Source organism: Kryptolebias marmoratus, linkage group LG17 (assembly GCF_001649575.2).
Source record: "Kryptolebias marmoratus isolate JLee-2015 linkage group LG17, ASM164957v2, whole genome shotgun sequence".
Lineage (NCBI taxonomy): Eukaryota > Metazoa > Chordata > Actinopteri > Cyprinodontiformes > Rivulidae > Kryptolebias > Kryptolebias marmoratus.
This window is the reverse complement of record NC_051446.1, coordinates 23,503,381-23,530,944: the sequence shown is the minus strand read 5'-3', so window position 1 is coordinate 23,530,944 and position 27,564 is coordinate 23,503,381. Positions and strand designations below refer to the sequence as shown.

Genomic DNA, 27,564 nt, shown 5'->3' with positions numbered 1-27,564 from the left:
CTGTAACAAAGCTCCTGACAACATAAGCTCACAGCTTCAGTTTCAGCTACAAGAAATTGTTTATTCTAACATACTTAGTTTTTACAATAACAAATGATACAAATATACAATTCAGGAGAAGAAAAAATACGTAAAGATGCAACAGTGACTGTAGATGAGCCAGAAAAATCCCCTGAAAGCTTCTCCTCCAGTAGAAATGTAAACAAGTTGAAGTCGTTGTCTTGAGAGTTTCAGCAAACCATCAGAGGAGGCTTCTTTTTTTTTTTAAAGTGCTGCAGCAGAGTCTCGATTTCAAACAGAAGTGCTGCAGGTCACGTTACAAACATCTGAGCAGAAAGTGCTGCAGCAGCAGGACACGACGCTCGGATGGAGAAAACAGTCCGAATTATTTTTAATTCATTCTGGGTTTCCTCCAAAAGGGCCGACGGGAAAGCAGCAGACGCACGTGGATAGAAATAAAAATAAAAAATAACAGAAACTTTAAAAGTGCATATTTAAATTACACAACCAGGCAGAATGTTTCAGGCACTTCGGGTGTTTTTAACAGTTCGGGATTGAAGCCGAGTTTGAGAGAAATGAAAACAAAAATGCATAGATTTATGAATAATTCAAAACCTATATTTAATTAAAAATATATTTTAAATTTCTTTAGTAACACAGGAGCAAAAAGCCACTTTGTGAAGGACTTTAATGATCTAAAATTCAAAACAATTAGATGGATTTCACTGTTAGATGTGACTCCAACATAAATGATGTAAAAACTTATATTTTAGAGACACAACAACCGTCTCTGAGCCTAAAGTCACTCAGGGTGGACTGAGGTAAGGTAGAAATAATGAGCAAACATTCTGCTCCAAACCAGCGTTATGGATTATTATTAATAGTAGTAATATTTAAACAATGATAAACATAATACAGGACGTCCCTCTTAGAGAAATAGCGAGGTTTGATCCAGACGCGACAGCTTTGCATCTGCAGCCCAGATAATCGTTGCTATCGGAGAAGGTCTTGCTTATTTCAGCAAGACGCGCTAAAATCAAACCCGCATGGCTCTGCTGCTAAGTAATCTGGGTGTTGGACTTCCTGAAGGCCGAAGCCGACGCACACTTTAAGCTGCTTGGTCTTAAAAATATTACAAATCGGGCTTAAAACTCGTATCGAAACAGGTTTTATAAGCAGCGCGTGATGCAAGGTTAGGAAACTTTTGCTAATGGAGAAAAAAGGTTAGCCTCAAATTAAAATCCTATATTTAATAAAAAGGACTTCATGCACTCCAGTGCTTCCTGTGCAGGCCCCAATAAAAGGACTGAGCTTCAATGCTTGTTTGTTTACTTACAGCACTTTGTGCGCAATTAAATATATAAGAAAATAAATATTCACAGCTTTATTTTTTACAGTACCACTTAACTCAAGGTGCCTAAAACTTCTGCACAGCGTGTTCAATGTAAGACATTTTGAATTTAGTTAAGACTTAAACAAACAACCTGTCTACATCAAGACAAATCCACCAAACATCCCTTAAAAATGTCGTTTGGTTTTATTTCAGCTGTTTAAATCAAACCCAAGGAGTCAGGCTTTCTTGTAATCTTTTAAAGAGATCTCGTTTTATCCTGTCAGGTTCGAGGAATGGACTGAAAGTTCGTGAAAAAGCAGCTGAAGTCCAAATAAAACTCGTGAAATCACTTCGAAGATCACAGGAAAGTTTCTTGAGAGGCGACTCAAGACTTTTGCACAGTGCTGTTCGGTTTACGCCATCTACACTTTGGAGAAAAGTGAATTAATCGAATTTTAGAGTCACCTCAAAACTCTCAGAACAGACAAACTCTGCACCCTGAAAAAACATTTTAAATGTAAAATAATTTCCAAAGAACCGACTTTTTGTTCCTAAATCAGCAACTTTAATGCTGACAGAATTTCTTAAAAATCTAATTCAGAGATGTTTAAAGCTATTTGTTGCAAAGTAAATTCAATAAAATGGGGAAAAAAGTGACAGCTTTGAGCTTTGTGATCATCTGACACCTAAAGAGACAAAAAAATTATATAAAAACCTAAAAAAAAAAAGCTTAAGACGCGTACATTTCTACAGAGAAAGTGGATTATAGAGACATAATCGGCTCTAAATTTGACCAGGACCGGATATAAATAGTGCATATAAACTGAGACAAATGTTGATTACTTTTTTTACGGATTTACATATGTACAAATCAAACTCCTCAAAGAAAATTCTGCACTTAATTACAAGAAACAGCCGTAATCTTTACAGTAAGGAGGGCGAGAACATGAATCAGATTAGGAACCGTTTTAAAGTCTGAAGAGATGTGATGAAACCGAGTATCTGCTCATAGTTCAGGTTATAATTATTAATCTTTGCAGAAACTTTTGGTTTGTTTCCTTTCCAGGCTGCGGGTGACATCGACAGCTTCAAATACACCAACCAAGTAATTGTTAATTTATTAACCCCTAAAATGCACTGCTGTTTAGTTCGTTTATCTTAAAACTTTAGGATTACTTACTAAAATCGAAAATTTAGTAAGTTGACTGTGGTCCGCAGTGCTTTTTTCATCCGAGAAGAGATAAATTAGTGATTTTTTTTGTGTAAAAGTAAAAACAAAAATGGAGGAGGGAGGTTATTTTAAAGCGCTTATAGCATAGCATTAACAAGATCTGAACCGTTCTTTAAAAAGAAAGTTAACGTCAGAAGCTCTGCATTGACTAGCACTGATTTATTTACTTATAAAATAAAGTAAGACATCTTTATCTTCGTCATACAACTGACTCTTTCAGGCTTTCCTGTCGATTGGGGGCAGCATGTAACAACACCTCGTTTGTGATTTCAACAGGGACAACAATAACATTTGGCTCAGGGGGCTCTTCGTCACATTGGGACCCTTTACAGCGTGACGTTGTCTCTGTGTTTAGAAATTGTAAATAATTTCGCTCCATTTCCTCAGCGAGGTCTGTATTACTCCCGTAGAGCACCCCCATCCTTCGAGCAAGCAACCCCTCCTTTTCAGGACTGTCACCTTCGTCCTTTCTACCCATCCTCTTCAATCGGTGCATGAAAGCAGCGTGGCGTATGCAACGCTTCAGAAGATGGTTGCGGTAAGCCCTCTGGATGACAACGGCAGCCCTCTGCTCTTCTTTGTGGCGTACGGTTGTGGTTATTGGTGCAAAGGAGTCTTTCGTGGGGTTGCTCAGAGTGAACTTAGTCTCGACGCTCTTCGCCATGGCCGCCATCTCCACCGTGTCTCCCAGGACCATCTGCGTGACGGCCAGCAGAACATCCAGGTAGTGGATCCTGTCCCCAATCACCAGGGGCAGATCCATCTTGATCAGGTGGAGCATATTCGGCTTGGGAACCTTCAGTGGTTCCTGCAAGGCATCGCAGAAATCTGAGAGGTGGATGTACTCGATGAACATCGTTCCGTTCAGATCGAACTTCTCCCACGTCTCATTAAACATCTCAAAGTCTTGCTCACAGAGGGCGTCGCCGCTCTCCTCCTGGGCGACATTGAAGTTCTCTAAGATGATGGCGATGTACATGTTGACCACGACCAGGAAGGAGATGATGATGTAGCTGCAGAAGAACACCATGCCCATCATCGGGCTGCCGCAGTTACCTCTCACGGCCGTGCCTGGGTTTTCGCATTCCGGATCGCAGTCCGGAGCCTCCCTGTTCAGCATCGGAAGTAAAAGCCCGTCCCAGCCTGCCGATGTTGTGATCTGGAACAGGCAGATAATGCTGCCGCCAAACGTCTCAAAGTTAAAAATGTCATCGAGTCCTGCCTCCTTTTTGACGTAGGCGAAATTCGACATGGCAAAGATGGCGAAGATGAACATGAGAAGGAAGAGCAAGAGACCAATGTTGAAGAGGGCAGGAAGGGACATCATCAGAGCAAAGAGAAGCGTCCGAATACCCTTAGCTCCTTTGATAATACGCAGAATCCTGCCAATCCTGGCCAGCCTGATCACCCGGAAGAGAGTCGGTGACACGAAGTACTTCTCGATTAAATCTGAGAGCATTGTACCTGAAACCCAAACAGAAATAACAGTATTAATATTCCACTTCTTCTAAAGCGGTTTAACAGTCGTGACTGCAATATTTCGTACCCACCAGCTATCGACAGGATGACCACAATGAAATCAAAGATGTTCCAGCCGTTGGTGAAGAAGTACTGTCGCAGAGCAAAGAGCTTCAACACACACTCTCCGGTGAAGACGACGATGAAAGCCACGTTCAGTTTAAAAAGGAAATCCTCCTTCTCTGGGCTTTGGTTATCCGTTTCCACCATCATGGTCACCATATTGAGGCAGATGAGAACCATAATGAAGATGTCGAAGAACTGCTGGCTGATGAAGTCAAACACCATGCCCTGGATCGGGTTCTGTTCGGTCACAGAGAAACAGAGGAGAGTCAAATGGACCGTGATGATAAAGACCCGGTCAGTGAAGGAGGCAGCGGGCCAAACATGTCAAGGTCAGCAGAGCTTATTCATATTTGGATGGTGCACGACGAATTATTACATCTTTGCAGTCAGACTTCCAGCTGACCACTGAAAACGCAAAACCATAAAAAAAAATGCTCGTTCTTAATGTCTCAGACCTCGAAGCCAAGTTTAAACTGCTCAGTTTTCAGCCAACGCTGTGAAAGAATTGTAAAAAAAAGTCTGCGACAGTTCAGTGTGCTGCTGCTGTGAGCGCATACACACAAGACTGTGGGAAGCAAGGGTTTGGAGGGTGCTGCAACCCCCCCCCCCACCCCCCCATGGATGCCAGAGTAAAAGCTTTCCAAATACAGAATTAAAGAATTGATTCATTAGTGCTGCATATGTTTTAATTCCAATTTTGTTGGAAAAGTGGGCAGTTTTATATAGATTTTATATAGATTCAGCATATTTTTTTATGTCCATATTTAGATAAGACAAAGCACATTTATTTGGTATTATAATATTCTTCGTGTGGATGTTTACAGTCATACAAATTCACACAGAAGCCCAACTGAAACAGGGTTCCTCAGCTCCACATCCACAGCTTTCTCTGTTTCCTCCTGCCCTTTATTTAGAGTCTGAATCTGACAGGAAGAGCGTAACGCCGGCACTTGTTGTGCATTCATTGTTGACTGATCCCTTGGTGGCAAATCAGCGATGTGTGTGGGATTCTGCTGCGACAGAATCGTACAGTCCAGCGTCTCCTGAAGCTGATATCTCAGTGTGACACTGATCACGATTTTACCTCATTGTTTTATACAAAGGCCAAGACATAAATTATTATGTCTGACTCACTGTTGGCCGTGGAATCGGCTTCTGCGGCTTCTTCGAGCCAAGTTTCTTCATGGCCTCGTAGTACTTTTTCTGCTCTTCAGTCATAAAAATATCCTTGTCTCCAAAGTGCAGATAGAAAACAAAACAATTATTCATTTTTAAAATGGTTTCAAGTGATTTTTGTTTTTCAAAGTTATGCTTATCTTTTTCTTTTGTTGGTTGAAGTTGTCAATAATGACGCCGATGAAGAGGTTTAGGGTGAAGAAAGCACCAAAGATGATGAAGATGACAAAATATAGATACATGTAAAGGTTGATCTCATAGGAGGGTTGTTCCCCAACCTAAATGGAAAAAAAAACATTTATTACAGTACTTTCAATTTTATTTTATTTTTTAAAGAAATAGCAGCCTAACTGTGAAAGGAACCAACACTAAATTATAATATTATTGGTCATATTTGCCATAAATTATATCATAGCGTTAATTCACTTCATCTCCTTGGACATAATTTGTATTTAATTACCTGCAAATGAGTAAAAATCATTCCATAAATCCAGGAAAAGATACACAGTGACAAAATTTCAATAAAACATGAAATATCTTTGGTTTTTAATGTCAAAGAAATAAAGTTAAGGGAACTGGTTTTGCTTTTTTTAATTTGTTTTTGCACAAAGTTAATGATTTGAGTCCAGAATCCCTTAAATAGGCTCTTGTATTTGACGTATAACTGCCTAAACCATAATTACCTCTCTTGAGTCCACAGCAGCGTACATAATGTCCATCCAACCTTTAAAAGTTGCCTGTAAATGTAGAGATTATTTCCTATTTTCATGAAATAGAGTTTAAAATACAAATATTTATTTAAAAAGCAAATAAGTTCTGAGAAAACACTCCTTACCACTTGAAGCAGAGACAGGTAGCCCTGTCCAACATTGTCATAGTTGACTTTGACGTTAATCCAGCGAGCCTCCTGCGTGGCTTCCTTGAGGGCCATGCATTCGCTGTGATTGTTGACCTCCGACATGGGGAAAAGCTCCCCCGTGGTGGTGTTGATGCAACGATAAAACTTCCCAGCAAACAGGTTAACGCCCATGATGCTGAAGATGAGCCAGAAAATCAAACACACCAGCAGCACGTTGAAGATGGAGGGAATCGCTCCAACGAGCGCGTTCACCACAACCTGCCCGGAGTAAAAGACTTTTATTGACTTTTATTGAAACATTTGGAGTCAAAACCCCCTTCACACTGCTTGATGACTCTGCTACCCTCTCCATGACCTACAAGACCTTCAGTGTGAAGGCCATCATGAAAGATGGCTGACCATGGTGCATCATTTATCGGCACATAAAGAGCTTGGATTGGTCACTGCAGCTGCGTCAGGAGAGCAAACGCTAACCCTTTGGAGTGCTTGGACATGTTGGTTCATGAGGGCCACACATGACAGATACACGACCCCCATGAGCCACCTTGGACCTCATTACATTTCCTTCATAACAGTAAACCACCACAACATTTCTATAAAAGTTTTGTGCATGCTCGAAGCCTAGCTACAACTTATCGTGTCACCAAGACCCTTCATGTTCTGGCTAATATTTGACACCATAGCAGGGTTGTCATCCAGTGTGAAGAGGGAGGGGGGTTCTCAGCAAGACTGCGCAACAAACATTGTGCTAATAAATGCTAATAACGTCATCACAAATGGACGTCAGAACGCTTACCTCAGTCAGCTCTATTACAGCAGGCAGCCATGGTGAAAGCATGCATTTAACAAACACAAGTCAATCAAATTAACACAATATTTCATTTAACTTCACATGTTTGCTTCTTCTAAATCATTCTAAGCCATGCAAAGTACTAAAATGTTACTCTGTGGTGCTAATTTCCAAATAAAATGTACATACTCTCATGCCTTCGAATCTTGACAGTGCTCGAAGAGGCCTTAGTGCTCTGAGGGTTCTGAGGGATTTGATCGGTCCAAGGTCCGAGTATCCCAGCCAGTTGGCAACTAAACTAATCAGGGAAACCTGTGGCAGAACCAAAACAATTCCTATTTAAGCGTTAGCACAGACTTTGCCTGGCGTATGAGCAATGTTCGTTACAAAGTGTACAGACCAGCTCTGAAACGTCACGGTTGAAACTTACATCCACAATGAAAAAGTCTAACCAGCACCAAGCGTTGGTGAAATATGTCTTGAAGCCGTACGCGACCCATTTAAGGAGCATCTCAATGACAAAGATGTAGGTGAAAACCTTGTCAGCGTACTCCAGAATAATTTTGATGGTCCGGCGTCTTTCAATGTGTATGTCTTCAAAAGCCTGTGGAGGGGGGGACATTCAAAGTGGAAATGTCCAAACCATACCAGGGCATTTGCTCTCATGGCAAAATGGTTTTAAATTTGTCCTCACCAGAGCTCCGCTGCTGAGGAGGATCATGAAGATTATGAAGGTTTCAAAATAGTCGTGCTCCACGACAGTGAAGCAAGTCTTACGAAGATTCCACCAAAGCTTCCCTTTGCCGCTAGAAATGTCCACAGTCAGACACGGCCATTTCATCACGCAGTCTGAGCAAAGAAGAAAAGAAAATTTACCTAATGAGACACCTTTAAAATAATAAATAAGACGATGTTTTGTTTGTTTTGCAGTGTTCATACTGTCAGTGAAGCAGGATTCTGGCTCCTCGGGCTCTGGTTCTTCTTCTTCTACTTCTTCAGGTTCAGGCTCTGGAGATTGGTGGACTACCGTACTACACACCGAAGAATCGTCATCCTCCAAAGCGCCCATCAGCTACTCAAGAATCAAAACAAAACCTTGGTCAGACAATTATTTGTCCCGAACAGAACTCCTCAAGTAATCAAGATTAAATAACTGAACATAGAAGGTTTTTGCTCATACTCACTTTGACGTGTCCTGGGTTACAAGTTTCATCTTCAAAGGGTTTCTGAAATAAATAGAAAATTAGAGAAAGGATAGATGTAAACAAGATTCTTCTTCCAAAAAGGCATTTTAGCATATGGTTTGTTTTTAAGTAATATTTGAGCGGGGAATAAATTCCCAGTTATTTGTTTCCAGTTTTAAAAAGACCAGCTGACTTTTAAAGGGAGCCTTTTTCACCCCGGTGTCAACAAAATGCTTGATTTGAAGGAAGGTGGCAGAAAAAAACAAGAGTTTCTAAAAAAAAAATACTAAGACCTCTTCTAAGATGTAGGTCAGTATAAACAATAACTACTTAAGTGACGTTTCCTCCTCGTCTAGAAAGCTGGATTAACAGACAGATTATTAGATTGACAGATATCAAGTTATACAGACAGACAGAGAGACAGATAACTAGGTAGGTAGCTATATAGACCAGTGGGTCCAATCCTGGTCCTGGAGGGCCACTGTCCTGCAGGTTTTAGTTGTTTCGCTGCTCTTCAGCAGGTCTTTAAGTTCTCCAGAAGCCTGTTAATCACTCAGTCATTCAAATCAGGTGTTTCAAAGCGGAGAAACACCTAAAACATGCAGGATAGTGGCCCTCCAGGACCAGGGTTGGACACCACTGACAGACAGACAGACAGATAGTGTTTTATTTACTGTATTTTGTTGAGTATCTGTCTCGTATGCCATTTCTGAGTTGTCTCCATCCTCTTCATCATCCTCGTCGTCCTCACTCAGATTTTCAAAATCGGATTCTCCCTCAGCGATCGGCACATTCAGACAGTCTTCTCCATCCACAATGAATCCAGAGGGCCGGCCTTCAACTGGACAGTCAAACATCCCGTCTGCCACTTTAAAAGTCGGACAGGTGTCCAGGTGGTTCATCTCGATTGCTTCTGCTTTCGAGTCGACATCCACCGAACCCTCATCGGGCTCTTTGGGCTTCCTGCCGAGGACCTGCTGGACTCTTCGAATGATAAACGCTTTAAGCCAGTTGATGCCCCGTGTGATTCTGCCAATGGCAATCTGGAGATTGTTCATCTCTCCATCCTCGTCCCCTCCTGAGAGGTTGTCTCCACTGAAAGAGCTGAGCAGCAAGGCCAGGAAGAGGTTCAACACCTGAGTTGGAACAGTGATGAAGGTAATGCCTTAAATCTGACGTTTCACGTGTATAAAAGAACTATTGGACTTTTGGTCCAACTCAAACACACACATTATCATCTTTAGATTCAAGCACTCGGGTTTAACAATTTATCATAGTTACACAAACTGACTGGTCTCGCTAGTTCCTGTGCACAAGCTGTGAATCAGTAAAGATGGACAAAAACAAACTCAACAAACAGAAATAGAAAAACACTGAAGGGGCCACTGACAATGCAAGGCAACATTCACAGCTGTCACTGTTAGGGTCTGCTGTTGTGTCGTCCATCTATCAACACATAAAAGTAGCTTCTTTATTTTACTTAGGTAAACATGTGTCATGCATATTGTAAAACCAGAGGACAGGATTATGCTGTAATGAGCCTCCCACCAGGCCCAGCCAAGCTTCAGTGGCAACAAATCACCAACCTGGAAGGCTACCATTATAAAATTACCAAGTGCTGTAATCATTCCAGTCAGACCAGTCCATAACTGCACTTTAATTAACTAAGTGCTTTATATATCTACTCAGTGTAAACACAGCTTTGCTACCAGGGTGTGTAGTTAATTGCAGTTAGACTCAAACCTCAGACTTACAGGATGTAACATGGACTTTTTCCCTCATAATTCGTAAAATATTTAGGCCTTTTATAAGGTAAACTTCAGTTTTTAGACAAGGTGTAACCTATATGCTCATTCACTATTTAGATATAGATTTAACCTATAAATTAGGTAAAACATGTTTGTATTTAAGAAAATATGTCACTAATATTAATATATTTTCAGTTAGCTGATATATGCTAACATCATTATTCTGCTTTACATTAATTACAGCAGATTAATCTGGAGAGAACTACGACCCTCAGGTATAATAATACAGTGTATTAGACTAGTTTTTCAAAATAAAATAGATAAAGGTAATTTTTTCTGATAATTATAACAATTAATAGAAACATTTTCTTGGCTGAGTTCTGTTTTTTTCTCATAAATTCATGGTTTGCTGCCATGCTGCAGTAACTAAAGTCGCCACGTAGCACCTACCAAGATGGCGGCACAAATTCTCTCCTCATTAGCATAGCTGGCCACTCCAGTGTGTTTCTATTTCAGTGGTTATAGAGTTAGTGGAGTACAAAACAATCCTTCTAGTTTCTTCAAATGAATCACTCAGATTTCTCAGTTGTTTTAAGATTAGTTCTATTGATCTGATGATGTGTAAAGTTTTTTTTGTTTGTTTGTTTTTTTGGGGGGAGACATTTAAAAAGGAAACACCAACAAAATCATTTTACCCTTCCAGCAAAAATAAAAGCAGCAAATAGAAAAGTCTTTCCCAAAATGTTGCACAGCTCACCATCTTATCCCTTTCATGCACGCACTTTGCTCCCAGTGCTGCAGTGCTGATAGGCAAAATGATCACGTCCATTCAACCTGCTATCAGATGACTTTACACCCAGCGTGGACCCTTTGCCACCTGCTCGCTCAGCTGTCTGTGTTTGTTCCCTCAGCGGTAGCATGCCGACTTCAGTGAGATCTTAGCACGTAGTCAAGGTCAAAACCACTGTTTAATGCTCGAGTCATTTGATCTGAACCCCTCCCTCCTCTGATGCCTTTAAATATAATATTTGCTTTTAAGTGAGGCAATCACACGGGGAAATAAGAGTTGAGACTGTAGAATACAAAAAAAAAAACAGAGATTTTGGCACTGTGTGGCTGACGGAATAGGTCAGTCAATGCTTGACGACGAGCCATTTCCTTTTTATTTCTATGAATAACCTGAGAGGAAATTGTTTTGGCTCTAGTAATTAAATATGATACTGAAATGATGTCTGCGACTGATAACCTGCGAGGCCTTGTTTTTTTTTTTTGTTTTTTTTTTTGCGAGGCCAAGAATAAAAGGTCGCAGACAATATTTTCAAGCTCCAGATTTCCCCTCAAAACATCACAAAATGTGCTTTTTGCACAGATTCACCCAAATCTGTGTTACCGATTATCTCATACTTTCAAAATGTTCCAAATATGCTCTGGATTACTTTATATTGTGTTTAAATTAGCATATAACATATTGCTATAATGTCATAACGAATGGAGCTGCATCTGTCTGTCTTTGGCAGACCTGAGCTGAAAGGTTAACAACAGGCATGGTGTCTACAAACCTTCTCTTATTAGATTTAACAAAACACTTTGTCAGCTTAACAGCTTCACAGCAGAGGCAGTTGTTCAGGTTTTAGATTTTGGATGTGCACTTGAGTTGATCTGCTTCTCATACCGGCCCTGCTTCTAATGTATCCACTCATCCTTTGTCCCGTTCTGAGTTTTTGCTTTGAAATATCTGCATGTTTCAGATTTAAAAGAGGCACCAGCGATGGAAGTGCTAACAGCTGGACTCACCACTAGGTTTCCGATGACCATGACCATCATGAAGACGATTAAACACATGGCAGGACCCGCCACCTCCATGCAGTCCCACATGGTCTCGATCCACTCGCCGCACAGGATGCGGAACACGATGAGGAACGAGTGGAAGAAGTCGTTCATGTGCCAGCGCGGCAGCTCGCAGTCTTCCGAGATCTTGCACACGCAGTCCTTGTAGCTCTTTCCGAAGAGCTGCATGCCCACGACGGCAAAAATGAAGACGATGATGGCCAGCACCAGAGTCAGGTTTCCTAAAGCTCCCACTGAGTTACCGATGATCTTGATCAGCATGTTCAGCGTGGGCCAAGACTTCGCCAGCTTGAAGACGCGAAGCTAATTCCATCAGAAACAGGAAAAGCAGAAAATAAAACACAGCAATTGATTCTACTCTTAAAAGGGAAGGCTTGTTTGCTTTTAAATGGGGTTTTGTGAAGTATATATGAGTAGTCAGTATCTTACCTGTGTTAGAGAGTAGTCAAAGTGATCTCAGTTTGGAGAATCAGTGAGAAATTTTCACGGGAACGTCATCGACATAAATAAAGATGGACAAAGTAACTCTGTTAACTTCCATTTTCCTAAACCGAAGCTAAAATGTTTGTTTTTCGGGTGCTCCACACGAGGAACATCAGACCCTTGATACGAAAGTCCCGCCTACACACCCTCCCAACTCTCTAACTGGGTGTCAGATTGTCAATCAGGGTGTAACGGGACACTTTTATTTAAGGTGAAACCAAAAATATTAAAAATGCATATTTAAAGATAAAGCTGCAAAGTAAGAACTAATCAACAGTCAGAAAAATGTCCCATTTGTGTACCTGTAGGGGCGGGACCTAAAAACTACTGCAGCCAGCCAGTCGGGGGTGAAGGTAGCTAAAAATGTGCTGTTGTTGATCAGGTGAATCTGCCAGGTGTTGTTCCATCTCTCCAACAAACAGCTCTCTGTCTGCTTGAAATGATTGCTTTTGAGTTTTAAATATATTTTTTGTTTGGAAACTAGAATTGTGAGTCATTGCTAATCTGTGGCTGGATAAAATTAGCAGTTTCTGTGCATGCTGTTAGCTTGGGTAAAAAACAAACAAACCGCAAAGTAAATATTTGTCTCACGCATAAGTGAGAAGGTATAAAAGGGCCTAAATTAGCATTTGTTCAAGCTTGAATTTGAGTTGTTTTAGATCAAAAAGCCACTCCTGAATAGGTCCTGTTTTGAGCTTGATTCTAATGTGAGAGTTCCTCCCTGATTCACCAAACTGAGCTCACTCTGATTGCCGTCTGCTGCAGGTAAGATACTGACTACTCATAGTGGGTCTATGCTACCCCAATGCATGCAGATAAACACAATCATTATTATATCTTACCAAACGGAAGGACCTAAGGACTGACAGACCCTGGACGTTCGCCAGCCCCAGCTCCACCAGGCTGAGGGTGACAATGATGCTGTCGAAAATGTTCCAGCCAACTTGAAAGTAGTAATAAGGATCCATGGCGATAAGCTTGAAAACCATCTCAGCTGTGAAGATCCCGGTGAAAACCTGAAAAGCAAAGCGCCTAAAAGTTTGTCTGAAGTGTTGGAAATTTTCATTTACTTTAGTGTAAAATTAGATACTGACCAGGTTTCCCACGGAGAGCATGCTGTCAAACTCCGGGGTCATGGGATAGTGCTCCATGGCCATGAAAAGGGTGTTGAGCACGATGCAGATGGTAATTGCCAGGTCAACGAAGGGGTCCATGACCACAAAGTGTACCCACTTCTTAAAGACAATCCAGGACACACAGCAGTCCCACTTCAAGAACGTGTCTGCAAATTTGTACCAGCATGGCGGGCACGGCCTCTGAGCCTCCTCCAACTCTAGACCAACAAGAAAAGCAGAGGTGGGAAATGGGAAACATTTAACACATTCTAACTATTGCTGCCATGACTGCAAAGGTTATCTTTACGTATTTGATTCAGCAGCTCATGAATGAGTGGTATTTACTCATGCCATTGCTGCTCCATTTGGGGTACTTGGATGAAAATAGCCACAGAGCTAAACGCCGTGAGGGCTCGACGCTAAATGCTGACAGGGATCTCAGCTGCGCACAGAATGATAAGCCTCACTGTGACAAGCACAAAACAATAAAAATCACCTGCCAACTGCTTGATAATCACAGCTATTACACAGTAAAGGGTTAGTCCAGACCATTTGAAGTGGGGCTCTGTGGAGAGGTTATGAACAACACCATCTGTGTCGAGTAATTCTGAGAAGATTGACAAGCAAACAGTTGGTCACAGAGAAGTGAAGACCAAAGAGGATTGCTGCAACTCCATTCACAAGCATTTCTGCACCAACAGACTCCAACACAGTTTCTTCCCCGAAGCTGTGAAGAGTCTGTTGGAGCAACAACGAATCAGTCCCGCTGCATCCACAGGAAAATGCAAACAAAGTTTCACTGTCAGGTCAAAAAGCTAAATTTATTTGTATAGCACTTTTCAGCAACCAGGCTGTTCAAAGTCTTTACATCATAAAAAGACAAAAAGAAAAAAGGGCCATCTAAAAGCACCAAAATGCCAACTAAAAGCACCAAAACACTAACTGAAAGCACCAAAAGAATAGCTAAAAGCACCAAAAGACTAACTAAAAGTGCCAAAATGCCAACTAAAAGCACCAAAATGCCAACTAAAGGCACCAAAAGGCTAACTGAAAGCGCCAAAAGACTAACTAAAAGCACCAAAAGACCAACTAAAAGCACCAAAAGACTAACTAAAAGCACCAAAAGACTAACTGAAGGCACCAAAAGACTAACTAAAAGCACCAAAAGACCAACTAAAGGCACCAAAAGGCTAACTGAAAGCACCAAAAGACCAACTAAAAGCACCAAAAGACTAACTGAAGGCACCAAAAGACTAACTAAAAGCACCAAAAGACCAACTAAAAGCACCAAAAGACTAACTGAAGGCACCAAAAGACTAACTAAAAGCACCAAAAGACCAACTAAAAGCACCAAAATACCAACTGGAAGCACCAAAAGACCAACTAAAAGCACCAAAAGGCTAACTAAAAGCTAAAACATTTCAGTCAATCATTGTAGCATACAATGACAATAAAGCTCGGCACTGGTATTGTGTTATTATTGAGTAGTTCCCTGAAACAGACTTTTGTTGGTGTATTACTAACTTCAATCGATGCTTGAAAATATATCCCTCATGTCGGGATCATGAGCAGTTTGTGGCAAAGTTAAAGTGCTGTACCTTCCATAGCGGCTACAGTAAGGACAGTTGTAGCACTTCCAGATCTCTGTTTCAGGCCCGGTTCGTCTAGATGAAGCGTGCTGTGCAACGAGTCCAGTGACTTCTTTCTCAGCTCGTAATCTACAGCAGACTACAGAACATGATTAGAAATTCTTTGAATAGGTACGAATGAAACAATATAATAGATAAAAGAGGCAGCACTGTGTGTAAGAGTGACCAACTAACCTCGTCCACGGTGGGCGCTCTGATCATCAGCTGGGGAATAATTCTCCCATTACAGTCCTTTATAGCCTCGTCGTGTTTGGGATTATTCTCATAATCTGACTTTTCAGACGCTGTGTGCTGACTGAGTGACTTTTTACTGGTCAGAGTCGCTCGACTTCCATGAACCTGAGCCTGTTTGGTAAAATGTACAATTTTCAGTTTATTTCTAACGACAAAAAGCGGTTGTGATTTCAATACTAAAACAAAGCAATTAGCATGCTGTGAGCTGTCATATGACAGTAGGTTATGTTGAGATTATATGATTACAAAAATCTGCCTTAGAGACGAGCTGCATGACGCAAAACTCTGCTGCAATCTTTCTGCACGGAGTACCTAACCTAACCTTCCATGTTAGATTGTTTGATGATTCTAAAATGTCTGCATGTTTGAGTGTGTGCATGAAGGACTGTTTGTCTCTATGTAGCCCTGTGATGGATGGGCGACCTGTCCAGGATGTACCTCACCTCTCGGTTAATGGAAATAAGCATCAGCCTCCCATGATCCTGCACAGGATCGAGCGTGTTAAACAAAATGGATGGATGGATGGATGCCTTAGATCTTGTTCACACCTGGCTCTAACGTCCATCTTGGGTGATGCGATTACATTCAGACTGCGTTAAATACAAGTCTGAATGGCCTCAATGCGCATCGAAAATGCTTTCACCTAGCTGATCTGTTACACTTTCTTGAAAGATTGTTTTTAAGGACATTATAAGCAGTTGCAGCTGTATAGTTTTATTTTCCCTCCCACTCCTTATGATTCTGGTTTGATTTAACTGATCTTTGTTTTCTAAAATCAGATGGAGTACCCATTGATCATCAGGCTGTTGTTTTAGGCTACAAGCTAATGATCCAATAAACCAGATCGTTTCTCCTCTGGATGACTTGTAATCGTTACCTGCTCTTGATTTTTGAGTTGTTCTAACATACGCTGGAACTCTTCCTCTTTTTCGATGGCCTCCCGTTGAGTTGCTTGATTCTGCTCGTCGTAAGCCATGGCCACCACAGCCAGGATGAGGTTGATGAGGTAGAAGGAGCCCAGAAAGATAACCACCACGAAGAAGAGCATGTATGTCCTACCGGCCGCTCGTAAGATCTGGGTTAGGAGCAAAAAAGAAGCTACAAGAACTTAGGACAAATTTTCCCTGTAAATGTAACTACTAGAACTAATCAGGCTGGATGAAGTGGCTACGAATAAAACAAAAAGTGCCAACCAGTTGGAAAAGGTTCTCCCAGAAGTCCTGCGTCATGAGTCTGAAGAGGGCAAGAAAGGACCAGCCAAAGGAGTCGAAGCTGGTGTAACCAAAGTTAGGGTTCAACCCTGCCTTCATGCACGTATATCCTTCTGGGCACTTTCTACCAACACAGAAGAAACATTAGAGAACTGCTATCAATGCCTTTTCTCATCTCAGATTGTTTGATTTGCATCATTTACGAAAGCAAATCATCTTAAAGACATAACTGAGATATCTTCCATATATATTACATACCCAGCATCAGAGCTGTTGCCACAAACTAGAGCATCATGGCTGCCCTCCAAAAAATAGTGATTTTCTAGAATCAAAGAAAAGGAAATGAAACCAACTCCATAATGGAAAAGTATTGCCATAAAAAAATGAAATAAATGAGAAACGTACCCGAGTTTTCAATATATTCAATAAAACTGAAGGTACTGTTGGAATACATTGTCTCATTGACACCCAAGGTGGTGTTGAAGTTCAGCGTGTCGTTTGACGTGGCATCGAAGAGTTCGCTCTGAATGGGCCATCGCACACATTTCTGACGCAGGTTCCCCATGAAGAGCTGAAGACCAACGAGGGCAAAAACGGCGAGGGCGAAGACCGTCAGGACCATGACATCGCTCATTTTCTTCACGGACTGGATCAAAGCACCCACGATCGTCTTCAGGCCTGAGGAAACACAAGTCAGGGCGTCACTGACGGTTAACGGTCCGTCTGTCTCCAAGATCAATCAGAAACAGATGAAACAGATTTTTATGACATTTCCAGGAAATGTCAAACATGACATGGTACAAGGAGCAACTAAACGTTGGTGGTGATCGGGTCATAGGTCAGATCTGCCCGTGGTCTAACTCTGCCGCTGTAAAACAGGAATGTTAAACTCCACAGCTGGACACCTCATGGATCAGGGGTGATCACTGTTGATTTCAAGGTGATGACGTCAAAGGTCAAGGTCACAGATGATCTTGTGCTCTAACTGTGGAACCATGTAACGGAGGTAAATTAAACTGTGCAGTTGGACACCTTAGGTCAGGAGCGATCGCGATTGATTTCAAGGTTCCAGGGTCAAAGGTCAACATCACAGCTGAACCGGTGCTTTAACTCTGCAACAATGTAATGCAGGAATGTCAAACTGCACAGCTGGACGCCTGGTCAGGGGTGATCACTGTTGATTTCAAGGTTCACGGGGTCAAAGGTTAAAGGTCACAGGTAACCCCTTTGTTAAAAACTCGTCTCTGCTTCTACGTGTGAGCCTTTAGTTTCCGGTTGTATCCGTTGGTTTGTTTGTCTGATCAGGTAGAAACTAAAGAACAGATCCGGATGAAATGTTCAGGAAATGTTGGGGTTGAAACAAAAAAAACAACAGATTAAATTCTGGTTCTGATTCAGATTATTTTCCGGATCGTACTGTTTTTTAATCCCGTTGTGGTCTTGTTGGAGGTTTGAGCTCTCTGAGTGCTTCTAGTTGTCGATATGTTGATTTCAGAAGTGCAATGGCAACAAACACAGTCATATGTAGTACTGCATCTTATAAGTAAAGCCAAACTAAAATGAAACTTCCATTTCTTGAACAAAGACATCATCTGTCAGCTTGCTCACGCAATCTGTTAAAGCTCAGAGTATGTGTTGGGGATGAGTCTCAGCTACTACAACACCAAATTTTAGCTCAATATCTGCACAGCTGACCGAGTTTTAGACATTTTTCTGTTTGATAAGGCTGATTATTTGCGGCGGCCACCTCAAAAGTAAATAAGCTGAAGCTGTAGAATCAACAATCACTTCCTGAAAGTTTCATTACAATCCGTTCAATGGTTCGTGAGATATTTTGCTAACAGAAGGACAAACAAAAGCTCACACAAAGGCAGACAGTAAATGTGAGGAAACAGAAAGCCTACCAGGGATCACAGTAATTGTTTTTAGGGCTCGAAGTACTCGAAATGTCCTGAGGGCCGACACGTTGCCAAGATCGACAAACTCAGTGACGTAACTGTGGAAAAATATTAAAAAATAATAAAAATCAGATGTCCAATTTGACTTAAAATAATATGTAATTATGGTCCGGTGTATTCTTACAATGTGAGAAGAAGAAACCAAAGTAGAAAGTTACAAAAATCTGCACAATATTGTCTTTTAATACAAGTTAAACACCTCCTCTGACTCCTTCTACAGATCCAGCTACATTATTCTAAATGAAAATATTCTCAGACACTTACGCCATGCTGATCACCATGAAATCCAGCCAGTTCCATGGATCTCGAAGGAATGTAAAAGAACCAACACAGAAGCCTCTCGACAACACTTTGACTGTTGCCTCAAAGGTGTAAATACCAGTGAAAACGTACCTGTAAAAGACGAGTTAGAAACAGGAGCAACTCCGGAATAATTAAAATACAGTGAGGGAAAAATCCAGTCTACTCACTCGACTGTTTTACTCCATGCTGGTGGGTTACTCATCGTCATGAAAACACAATTTGATAAAATTGTGATCATGATGAACATGCTAAATAACTTGAATCTGGATTAAGGAAACGAGCGTGAACTGTTGGAACTGATCCGGCTCTCTGCTGCTTTTATCGAAGGCAAATCCACGTAAAGATAAGTTAAAATCAAAGCGCAGCTGAAAGGATATGAATGTATGAGAATTTTGATGGCTCCTCTCCGGACCACGCTAAATGGGCTCAGAATGTAACAAGCCGGGTCGGCGTTGAACCTGAAGATCGTGTTTCCTTTGCTGATCACGACGAATGTCTGAAAAAGCAAACAGAATCGTTCAGAGAACTTAAAGCGACAGTTCCGCTCCTTTGAAGTGGAAAGGGTTTCAAGCAGACAGGTAAGATAATATGTGTTCACAAGCTTTCCACAGAGCCCCACTTCAAAAGATCTGAACTATCCCTTTAATGTTTCAAGACAATATCTCAATAAATCTTTGTTCAGACCCTCCAGGATTTCGCGATGTTGCGATCGCAACTATTAACGCAAAATCAAGCAAACCCCACGAAATCGTAACTTTTTGCAACTTTGCCCAAAACACCGCAACTTTAACCCAATATTTATTGTTTCTAAAGTTATTTGCCACCGTTTCTGCAGTCTAGTGTCTTCTTTGTGGGTTTGTGTAGCGTGGAATACAAAATAACCCCAAATAACTCAGGAAGAAGACACGTGACGTCACTTCCTGTTAACATCAGAATGCCGGGAGCGTGCAGGAGCAGCGACCGAAGCCAAAATGTGCGCTAATGCTTCACATTTGCCCACAAAGATTTCAGCAAACCAGTTTCCTCCCCAGCTGCAGCTGTTTTGCACGTCCTGCAGTGTAATCATGGAACATAAACGCATCGACAAACACTTTGTGTCTGCAAAACATGTGAGGAGAGCTGCAGACCAGGGACGATCCAGAAATGCTCATGAATGTCAGTTTAGAAGCTATCAAAGTTCTCAAATAAAGCACCTTTTGAGAATGTCAATGTTTGTTGGGAATTATTTTACAAAACTAGGAAGTATTTTTGGTTTATATATTAAAAGTTATGGTTGTTTATTGATTTTAGTAAAAAAAAAAAAATCGCAACTTTTAGGAAAATGCCCCGCGAAATCAGGCATTTTAGCTGCAACAATCACAAAAAATGCCCGCAAAATCCTGGAGGGACTGCTTGTTGATGACATCTTGAAATAAATCTAAAATTTCATTGCAGCTTATGCATACCACAAATGAAACCTTATACCTTTTATGAGGCATGCAGCCGTAATAACAGAAATGTATGTTAGGTCCTGCCGTGTTTTATGTCATATTGTGTAAGAACGGCGTTCTTAAATGTGTGATCTGATTGTGATGAGCTCAGGCTGACTTTCTGTGCTTTGTAGAAGGGGTCCAGGTCCTCCAGAGGCGTGTTGAGCAGCTCCGGAGGAGGGTCTCCGTAGATTAGGGGCAGGTTCTTCCCAGCCTCCAGATCAGGATGTGGGGCCAGCGGTTCTTCCTCGACATGGCCCTCTACTTCTGCTGCTTTCTTCCTGTCCTCTGCGAGCCTCTTGATTTCCACCAGCGATTCCTGGGTGAAGCGGCGGAAGAAGTTGGTGCCTGGGCAAGGGAGCAGGGTCGCCATCTTTGCATCGCGAAGGGAGACCACCACGCCGGGGTTTCCCTAGAAGGAGCTGGAGAAAGGAGAGAAAAGATTAAATACAAAAAACAGGAAATAAAGCTGGTTGATGTAACAAAAAGGTTCACCCAGTTAGGTGTTTTTTATTACAGCCCAAAAATAAAAACATAATTGGGGTTTTATGTAGTGAACGTGCTCAGAACAATCTAATTCAGTGATGTGAAGTAAAGATAAAACTGTGTAATAAAACTATAAACATGTAATGATGACTTCAATTATGATTTCCTGCTGTCCAAGCTTTCCTGAATTACTAATAAACAAGAAAGATTTCCATTTTGGTAAAATACAGTGAGTCCTGAATGACTTGTAAAAGGTAAAACAAGCAGAACAAAAGCTGAAACGACGTCGAAATGTTTACAGAAGAAACGATAAACAGGAAAACAATAATGTGTATGCTGACTCGACGTTCACAGTTATAATGAGTTCAGGTAAATCTACCTGTGCTCAGCCTGATTGCATCTGGATCTGCCCCAGATTCTGCAGAACTTTCTGGCAGGGCTAAATACACAGAATAAAGACCAAGGAGATCTCCAAGCAGTCAGGGACGACGTTAGGTTGAGCTATAAAAATAGAAGCCCAGAATAAGAGGAGCAACATTAAGAGAAACAAAAATATTGATGTGGTAAATCAGCAAATCAGACTCTGTAAGGATAAGTTTATTCAGTAAACAATACATTAAAAGCTGCTGATTGCAGACATGATTGTGTTTTTTTTTTCTCAAACCACCTCAGTTGAGCATGAAATTCTGCATCTCTGCGCCTGTAAAGAGACGCACGCTCGAAGGGATACAGTGGCTGCACAGCTGCTGCAGGCAATCAAGACGCAGCATCGTGTTTCAGAAGCCCGATGACTCTGCTCATTCCTCCCTGGTTGAGTCCTCGCTCTGCGCCTCACATCCCTTTGATAAACAGGACAGCATGCCAACTTATCTTACCGAGCTGACTCCTGTGCACTGAACACACCGAGCCCCTGCCTCTGCGCCCCAAACTTCACCGAAACCGCCCTGCCACGAGACGCTTAGGGCTCTGAATCTATCTTTTATGCAACTGTTGCAGTTTAACTCATTAAAAGCCATAATTACCAAAGCACACATCAGACGTTGCCTCTCAGTTTCCCTGAAATAAATACCACTACCGAAGTCTGGCGTTCTTTATTTCGCCAAAAAAAACAACAGTGTCCAAAAGCACACCTGGCTTTCCATCTCCCTCTGCGGTCCCTTCCAGGCACCCGTCTCATCATAACATTTCAAAACTCCCGTTCTGGGAGCTGTGGGCCCCTCTGCTCTCGACCCTGAGCCAAACCTAAAATACACATCTTGATGTAGATGTGTTTCTCGGCGGCATACGGGGAACATTTCCTGATTGCATTACATCAAGGTGTCACTGCTGAAGCAATCAAATGTCCATTTTTAAAGACGCTTCGTCCCACAATTCAAAGTCTGCCTGAAGCTGCTGCCTTGTCTTGCACATTTAGGTAGATGAAATGTTTTTGCACCGTCTCTCCACATCTATGCCCTAAAATATCAACAACAGCAGCGTATTTAACACTAAGATTCTGTAAATGTCATCTCTATTTTAACTTATTCTTGTAAATACAAACTTTATTTTGATTTTGAGTTTAAGGGAGCAAGCAAATGATTCAGAGTCCCGGTTCTCAAATATAAATATAAAATACCAGTGACAGAGACTTACAGCCCCAAACAGGACTGTTTAAAGTGTACAAAAGGTGCTTCAATGAACCAATTCAACAATAACAAAAATAACTGCAACAAAGGCTGTCCTATTATTATGGATTAATGACAAAAATACGCTATTAGCAATGATTTTTAAGTGTAATTTCTGACCACAGTTGGGTCCCAAACCCATCTTAGGCTATCACTGGTTAAAATTATTTGTACTGGAGTAAAAGTATCTATATAAAATTTAAAATACAAAAGGTTAAAGGGCATGTAATGTCATGTTTGTGTGCCAGAAGGCCTACAAATCTAGTTAGTAAGATAAATAAATCACAAATGACTTTTTCAAAACAGATAGCTAATCTTAAAGTGACATTTTTTACTGAAATAACGGGCGCCTTTAAACTGAATCTGCACTCCTATATATGGAGCGGTGTGCTGTAGTTTCTTAGCTCATGCTGATCAATAATAATTCATAATATCATCAAAAGGTTTGAAAAATCGGGAGCAGTTCACCGTGCCGTCCACAAAAAGCTCTATCAGGGTTGCACTTTCTTCCCAGTATTGGTTTTACTTTCATAACAAACTGAAGCCGACTCGTTACACGCCTGTTCGCAGTCAGTCAAACTGAAGAAGAGGAGGGTAAAAGGCATATTTCAGAAGTCTTCCCCGACAGTATTATATACATATATATCATCTTGCATGTCAGAGAAGGCCATATGGTCTGTGACATTCTAGCTGAAGATATCAGGGGAGTAACGTAGACACCTCTTCATCACACTGGTCAGTCACAGAATGTGAATACCAATATTCATCTCTGCAAAACCCTTTTATAACAAGAACATGGGTTTATGCAAAAAAATTAGAAGTTACTTAGTCCTCAGAGATAAATCATCGTGTATTCAGATCACTTTATCTCCACCAAACCATAAGTCTTAATGGCACATACAGCTGGCGACAAATTGCAAATCTACAGCGCAAACAAGGGTTTTCATCCAGACATCCTTTGGCGTTTGCCTCGCTCCTGTGTCTTGTTTTCTCACGGGTTCAAATCCCAACACTTGTTTGCTCTCTCACGGCTTGTCTAACCCTGCATTTCACACCCTGCAGGGGCCACTCCACCTCCGGATCACCTCCGGATCACCTCGGTCATTCGTCAGGGTCAAGCCCATCGCATCTTTCACTCTTTTTTTATGACTTGCTGCACTTTATTCATACATGCATTATGTTTCTGCTAAGAAACAAGCTGGTGCTATTCGTGAATGCCTCTTTTACTGCATATTGACAAGCTATGAGGAGCTAGCTGCAGGGAGCTGCAACTTTTCTTACAAAAAGAGCCATTTCACACCCTCTCTTCTACCAAATAAAACAGTATAGTCTTGAGTTTATGAGTCTTGAATGAAAAAAACCCCAGACTTTCTAAGGTTTTTCATAAAAATCCCCATAAAGGTTTGACACTTCAAAGCTGCTAGGGAAAATTCATGGCGTTTTTTAAATCTATGCACATAACCCATACATCCACAGTGCCTCAACAAAGTATTCACACCCCCTGAACCTTTCCACATTTTGTCACAAAACTTCAAAGTATTTGAAGCAGCGAATGATTGTGAAGTGGAAGAAAAATAATGTGTTTTTTTTTATTTGTTTACAGACAAAATTCTGAAAAGTGTGGCATGTTTTCGTTAACCTTAACTAAAACCCAGAACAACCAGCTGCCTCCAGAAGACACCTAATTAGTAAATAGAGTCCACCTGTGTGTAATTTAATCTCAGAATAAATCCAGACGTTTTGTTACAGAGCACACTGGGATAAAGTTGTTTAAAGCAGGGTTAGGTAATAAAACAATATCTGAAGCTTTAAAACAGCTCTGTGCAGCCCATCATCAGAAAACCAACACTGCGCATCACCCTGAACACACCGCCTCCACTGTGAAACACGGTGGTGGCAGCATCATGCTGTGGCCATGCAGGGACAGGGCAGCGGATCAGAGCTGATGAGAAGACGGATGGAGCTAAATTCAGGGGAATCCTGGAAGAAAACCTGTTAGAGGCTGCAAAAGACTTGAGACTGAGGTGAACCAGAGCTACAAAGAACCAGGTCAGATCGAAGCCTAATCATGGGTCAAAGTCCAGCCCTGACCTAAATCTGACCCAGAATCTGTGGCAAGACCTGAAAATCTCTGTTCACAGACGCCCTCCAACCAATCCAACTGAGCCTGAGCTGTTCTGCAAAGAAGAACGGGAAAATATTTAATTCTCTAGATGTGCAAAGCTGCAAATCTGGTTCAGACAAACCCCAAACCTACAGACTGGAAAGTGGTGACTCAACGGGGCACATTTCCACCACTTTGTGTTGGTTTGTCACATTAAAATGTCCCAAAATGTGGAAGAGTTCAATCCTTTTAGAACCCTTTAGATGGCAAAACCTTAAAATAAGATTTTTCTATCTTAGTAGAAAAGTACTTCTGTCATTATAAACAATAAATGTCCTTCTTACTGTTGGTCAAAGTTATTAGGAGCCACTGAAGAGGAGCTAAAAAGCCAAACCTGGCTTCTGTAATTCTTTGACAGACGTGTATATAATTGATTTATAAATCCAGACTTTAACAGGAGAACAGGAGCTGAATATTTGATTGCAACTGTTCTCCAATATGGGCTTTTACAAACAGAGCAAGTCACTCAGTTTGGGGTATAATTATAACATAAAAAGATGAAGGTTTTGTTGCTCTTTAATAGCCTCCTGCACAGATTTCTCCTGCCTCAGACTGAGCCATTTGGCCTTTGCACCCACTGAACAGAAATCTGAGATTTGGAAGCGATCTGGAGAATATTCCATCCATCTCTTTGGGGACCAGGGGGAGCTATTATCATATTCAGAACACCAGCAGAGTCCTTAAAAAACACAGACGAGGGCGATCAAAACAGGATAAAGTCTACGTGTCTGATTCGATTAGGTAGACTAAAAAATCGTGGTTGTTTCTTTGAAAAGAGAAGCTTATCTTTAACCTCGCTTCACCTTTTAAATACTCTGGAAGTTAGAGAGTCCTGGCCAAGCAGTCACATGGGCTCACTTGGTGAAAGAAACTCAAAACCGACACCTTCTGCGTCCAAGAACATGTGATGCAAGACACGCAAACACACTCAGGCAGAGGAAGACAACAGAATTGTCCACGTTTACCCATAATGCACGGCATAAACATCAAGAAGCAGCGATAAAAACGATGGTGGTTGGTTTTTAAAGAGTTTTAAATTAAATATTTAAATAAAACTCACATTAAGACCTTAAAAAAATATAACCCAGTGGTTTCTGTCTCAACTGAAATTTGCATTAGCAGTGCTGGGCCTTCAGGAGCCCATCCATAAGAGTTTCAGATTCTCTGTTGACAGGATCTAAAATGAACACGTCTCCTCGTCCTCCTCCATGTCCAAAGATCTGGTTTGGCTGCATGGAGTCCAATGGTCTCACATCACTGATATGGGTAACACGGATTAACGGCCGAGAAACGGTTAGTTACGAGCATCCACAGCATCACAGCACCGTGCCAATTTGCCATGAACACATGGGCTAAAAATAAAACTTTGCCTCAGTGAGAGCAGGCATGGTGGAGGGGTAGAAGGTTGCAAAGTGTCCACACTGGATATTACGGCCATGTGGAGCTGATTATTCACCTGGTAGGTGGGGAAATGAGGCCAAGAATGACCTTCATTTACAAATTTCCCACAGATCAGCTGAGCGAAACGAAAACATCTCTGTTAAAATGTCCTCATAAGATTAAAGGCAGACAGAAACTCATGACGAAAACTAGAGATAATGCATTTTCTGCAGAAATGCAGAGCGCTGAACGACTGCTGAAGAAGCTGAAACTGAGCTGTTGGAGCCAAAAGAAGCAGAACATCAGACACACGTAACAAACATCTGTCTAAAAGCTAAAAGTAGCTAAACAATCACTACTATCAAAAAGTATCAAAAACCTAGCTAGAAGCAAAAAATAGCTAAAGACTTGCTAGAAGCTAAAAGTAGCAAAGGCTAGCAAACAGCTCAAAGTATTGAAAAGATAACAAAAAGCTAAAAGCATAAGTAAGAGCTGGATGTAGCAAAAGGCTAAAAGCAGAAAAAGCTAAGCTAGCCAGAAGCTAAATATCACAAAAGTTAGCTAAAAGCTAAAAGTAGCAAAACACTAGCTAAAAGTATCCAAAGGCTGGCTAAAAGCTAAATGTAGAAGAAAGGTATCAAAAACTGAAAGTAGCCCAAAAACAGAGCAAGAAGCTGAAGCAGATTTTAAAGCTAATGTTTCTGAAGGAATCAGAGAGACCTCAAAGTGTTTCTGTGGGGAAAATGTTTGTAAAGAAAGTTAAATATTCGTAAAAGTTACAAAAACCCAAAGTCAGAGCACCCGTCTCCGGAATGAGCCGAACGTTTCGTTACAAAAAGCTAAAACAGCTCAAAGTCTGCAGAAGTAGAAAAATGCAAAAAATGTACGGAAAAACAGGAAAACATGCTGACTCAAGATCCAAACTAATAACCTTCTGGAACATGTATTTATTTGTTTGTTTGTTTGTTTTTTGACAGAGAGCCCAGAAATAAAAACTTCCCCAAGCACAACCACAGTTCTTCATTTCAATCACCCTCTGTTGCTTCGTTGCCTGACAGAAAAATGTCACCTCACAGTAAATATTACAGAAAACAGCCCTAAAGGAGTGAGAAGATTCAAATAAACTCACCACCGCTGCACCGAAATGTGAACAGTTGTGAAGATCATTCAGAAAGTCTTCAACCTGCAGCCTGAAGTTCACACAGGAGTCACCATGGAGCAAAAATCCATGAAATCCTCAAAACCTGCAGGGAAAAAATCAAGGATTTCCTTAAAGTCCTACCCTGCGGAGGTTATTCTCCCTTTGTGACAGCCGGGCGGTGGAGGTGGGGGTGCAGGACAGCTGTCTCTGACGCACGGTGGCGTCCTGCAGTGAAACTGGAGGAGCCGGTCCAGGTGAGGCCAGATCAGGGCCGTTCCCACACAGCTGGTCGCTCCGCAGGCAGGAAAACAAAAATCAGAAAACATTTGCAGCTTTCTCAACTCTCCCAAAGTCAGGTGTCACTGAGAGGAGCTCCTGCAGAGGCGGATCGACAGAGGGAAAAGATGTTAAAATAAAAAGCAACAACTGTGAAAATGAAAAAAATAAAGACTGTGGATTTGCCGGTGTCTGTTAGCAAAATATCTCACGAACCGCTGCACGGATTTTACTGAAACTTTCATGAAACAATCACCGGATGACCATCAACAACTGAT

The 27,564-nt window shown here is 41.4% G+C and overlaps 1 protein-coding gene across 2 annotated transcripts; it reads right to left on the bottom strand.

The window, feature by feature from the left end:
• Positions 1-184: 184 nt before the first annotated feature.
• On the bottom strand, positions 185-27,190 carry scn4aa (sodium channel, voltage-gated, type IV, alpha, a). Of its 2 annotated transcripts, XM_037980920.1 has the most exons (28): positions 26,999-27,190; positions 20,294-20,597; positions 19,084-19,202; positions 18,874-18,963; positions 18,668-18,796; positions 18,350-18,441; positions 16,851-17,123; positions 16,704-16,767; positions 16,428-16,569; positions 16,112-16,309; positions 15,175-15,345; positions 14,950-15,079; positions 13,331-13,569; positions 13,079-13,252; positions 11,700-12,056; positions 8,832-9,293; positions 8,158-8,199; positions 7,913-8,045; positions 7,668-7,822; positions 7,404-7,577; positions 7,163-7,285; positions 6,160-6,441; positions 6,008-6,061; positions 5,465-5,602; positions 5,283-5,387; positions 4,115-4,385; positions 3,918-4,028; positions 3,628-3,789 (listed from the first exon to the last, which is right to left on the bottom strand). In XM_037980920.1, the coding sequence occupies exons 2-28, from the start codon at positions 20,546-20,548 to the stop codon at positions 3,773-3,775; spliced, it is 4,500 nt and encodes a 1,499-aa protein (XP_037836848.1). In that variant the 5' UTR covers positions 20,549-20,597; positions 26,999-27,190; the 3' UTR covers positions 3,628-3,772. The 2 variants fall into 2 exon arrangements, with proteins under 2 accessions (XP_037836847.1, XP_037836848.1); XM_037980919.1 differs by having other exon boundaries at positions 185-4,028; positions 26,999-27,187.
• Between the last annotated feature and the right edge of the window lie 374 nt (positions 27,191-27,564).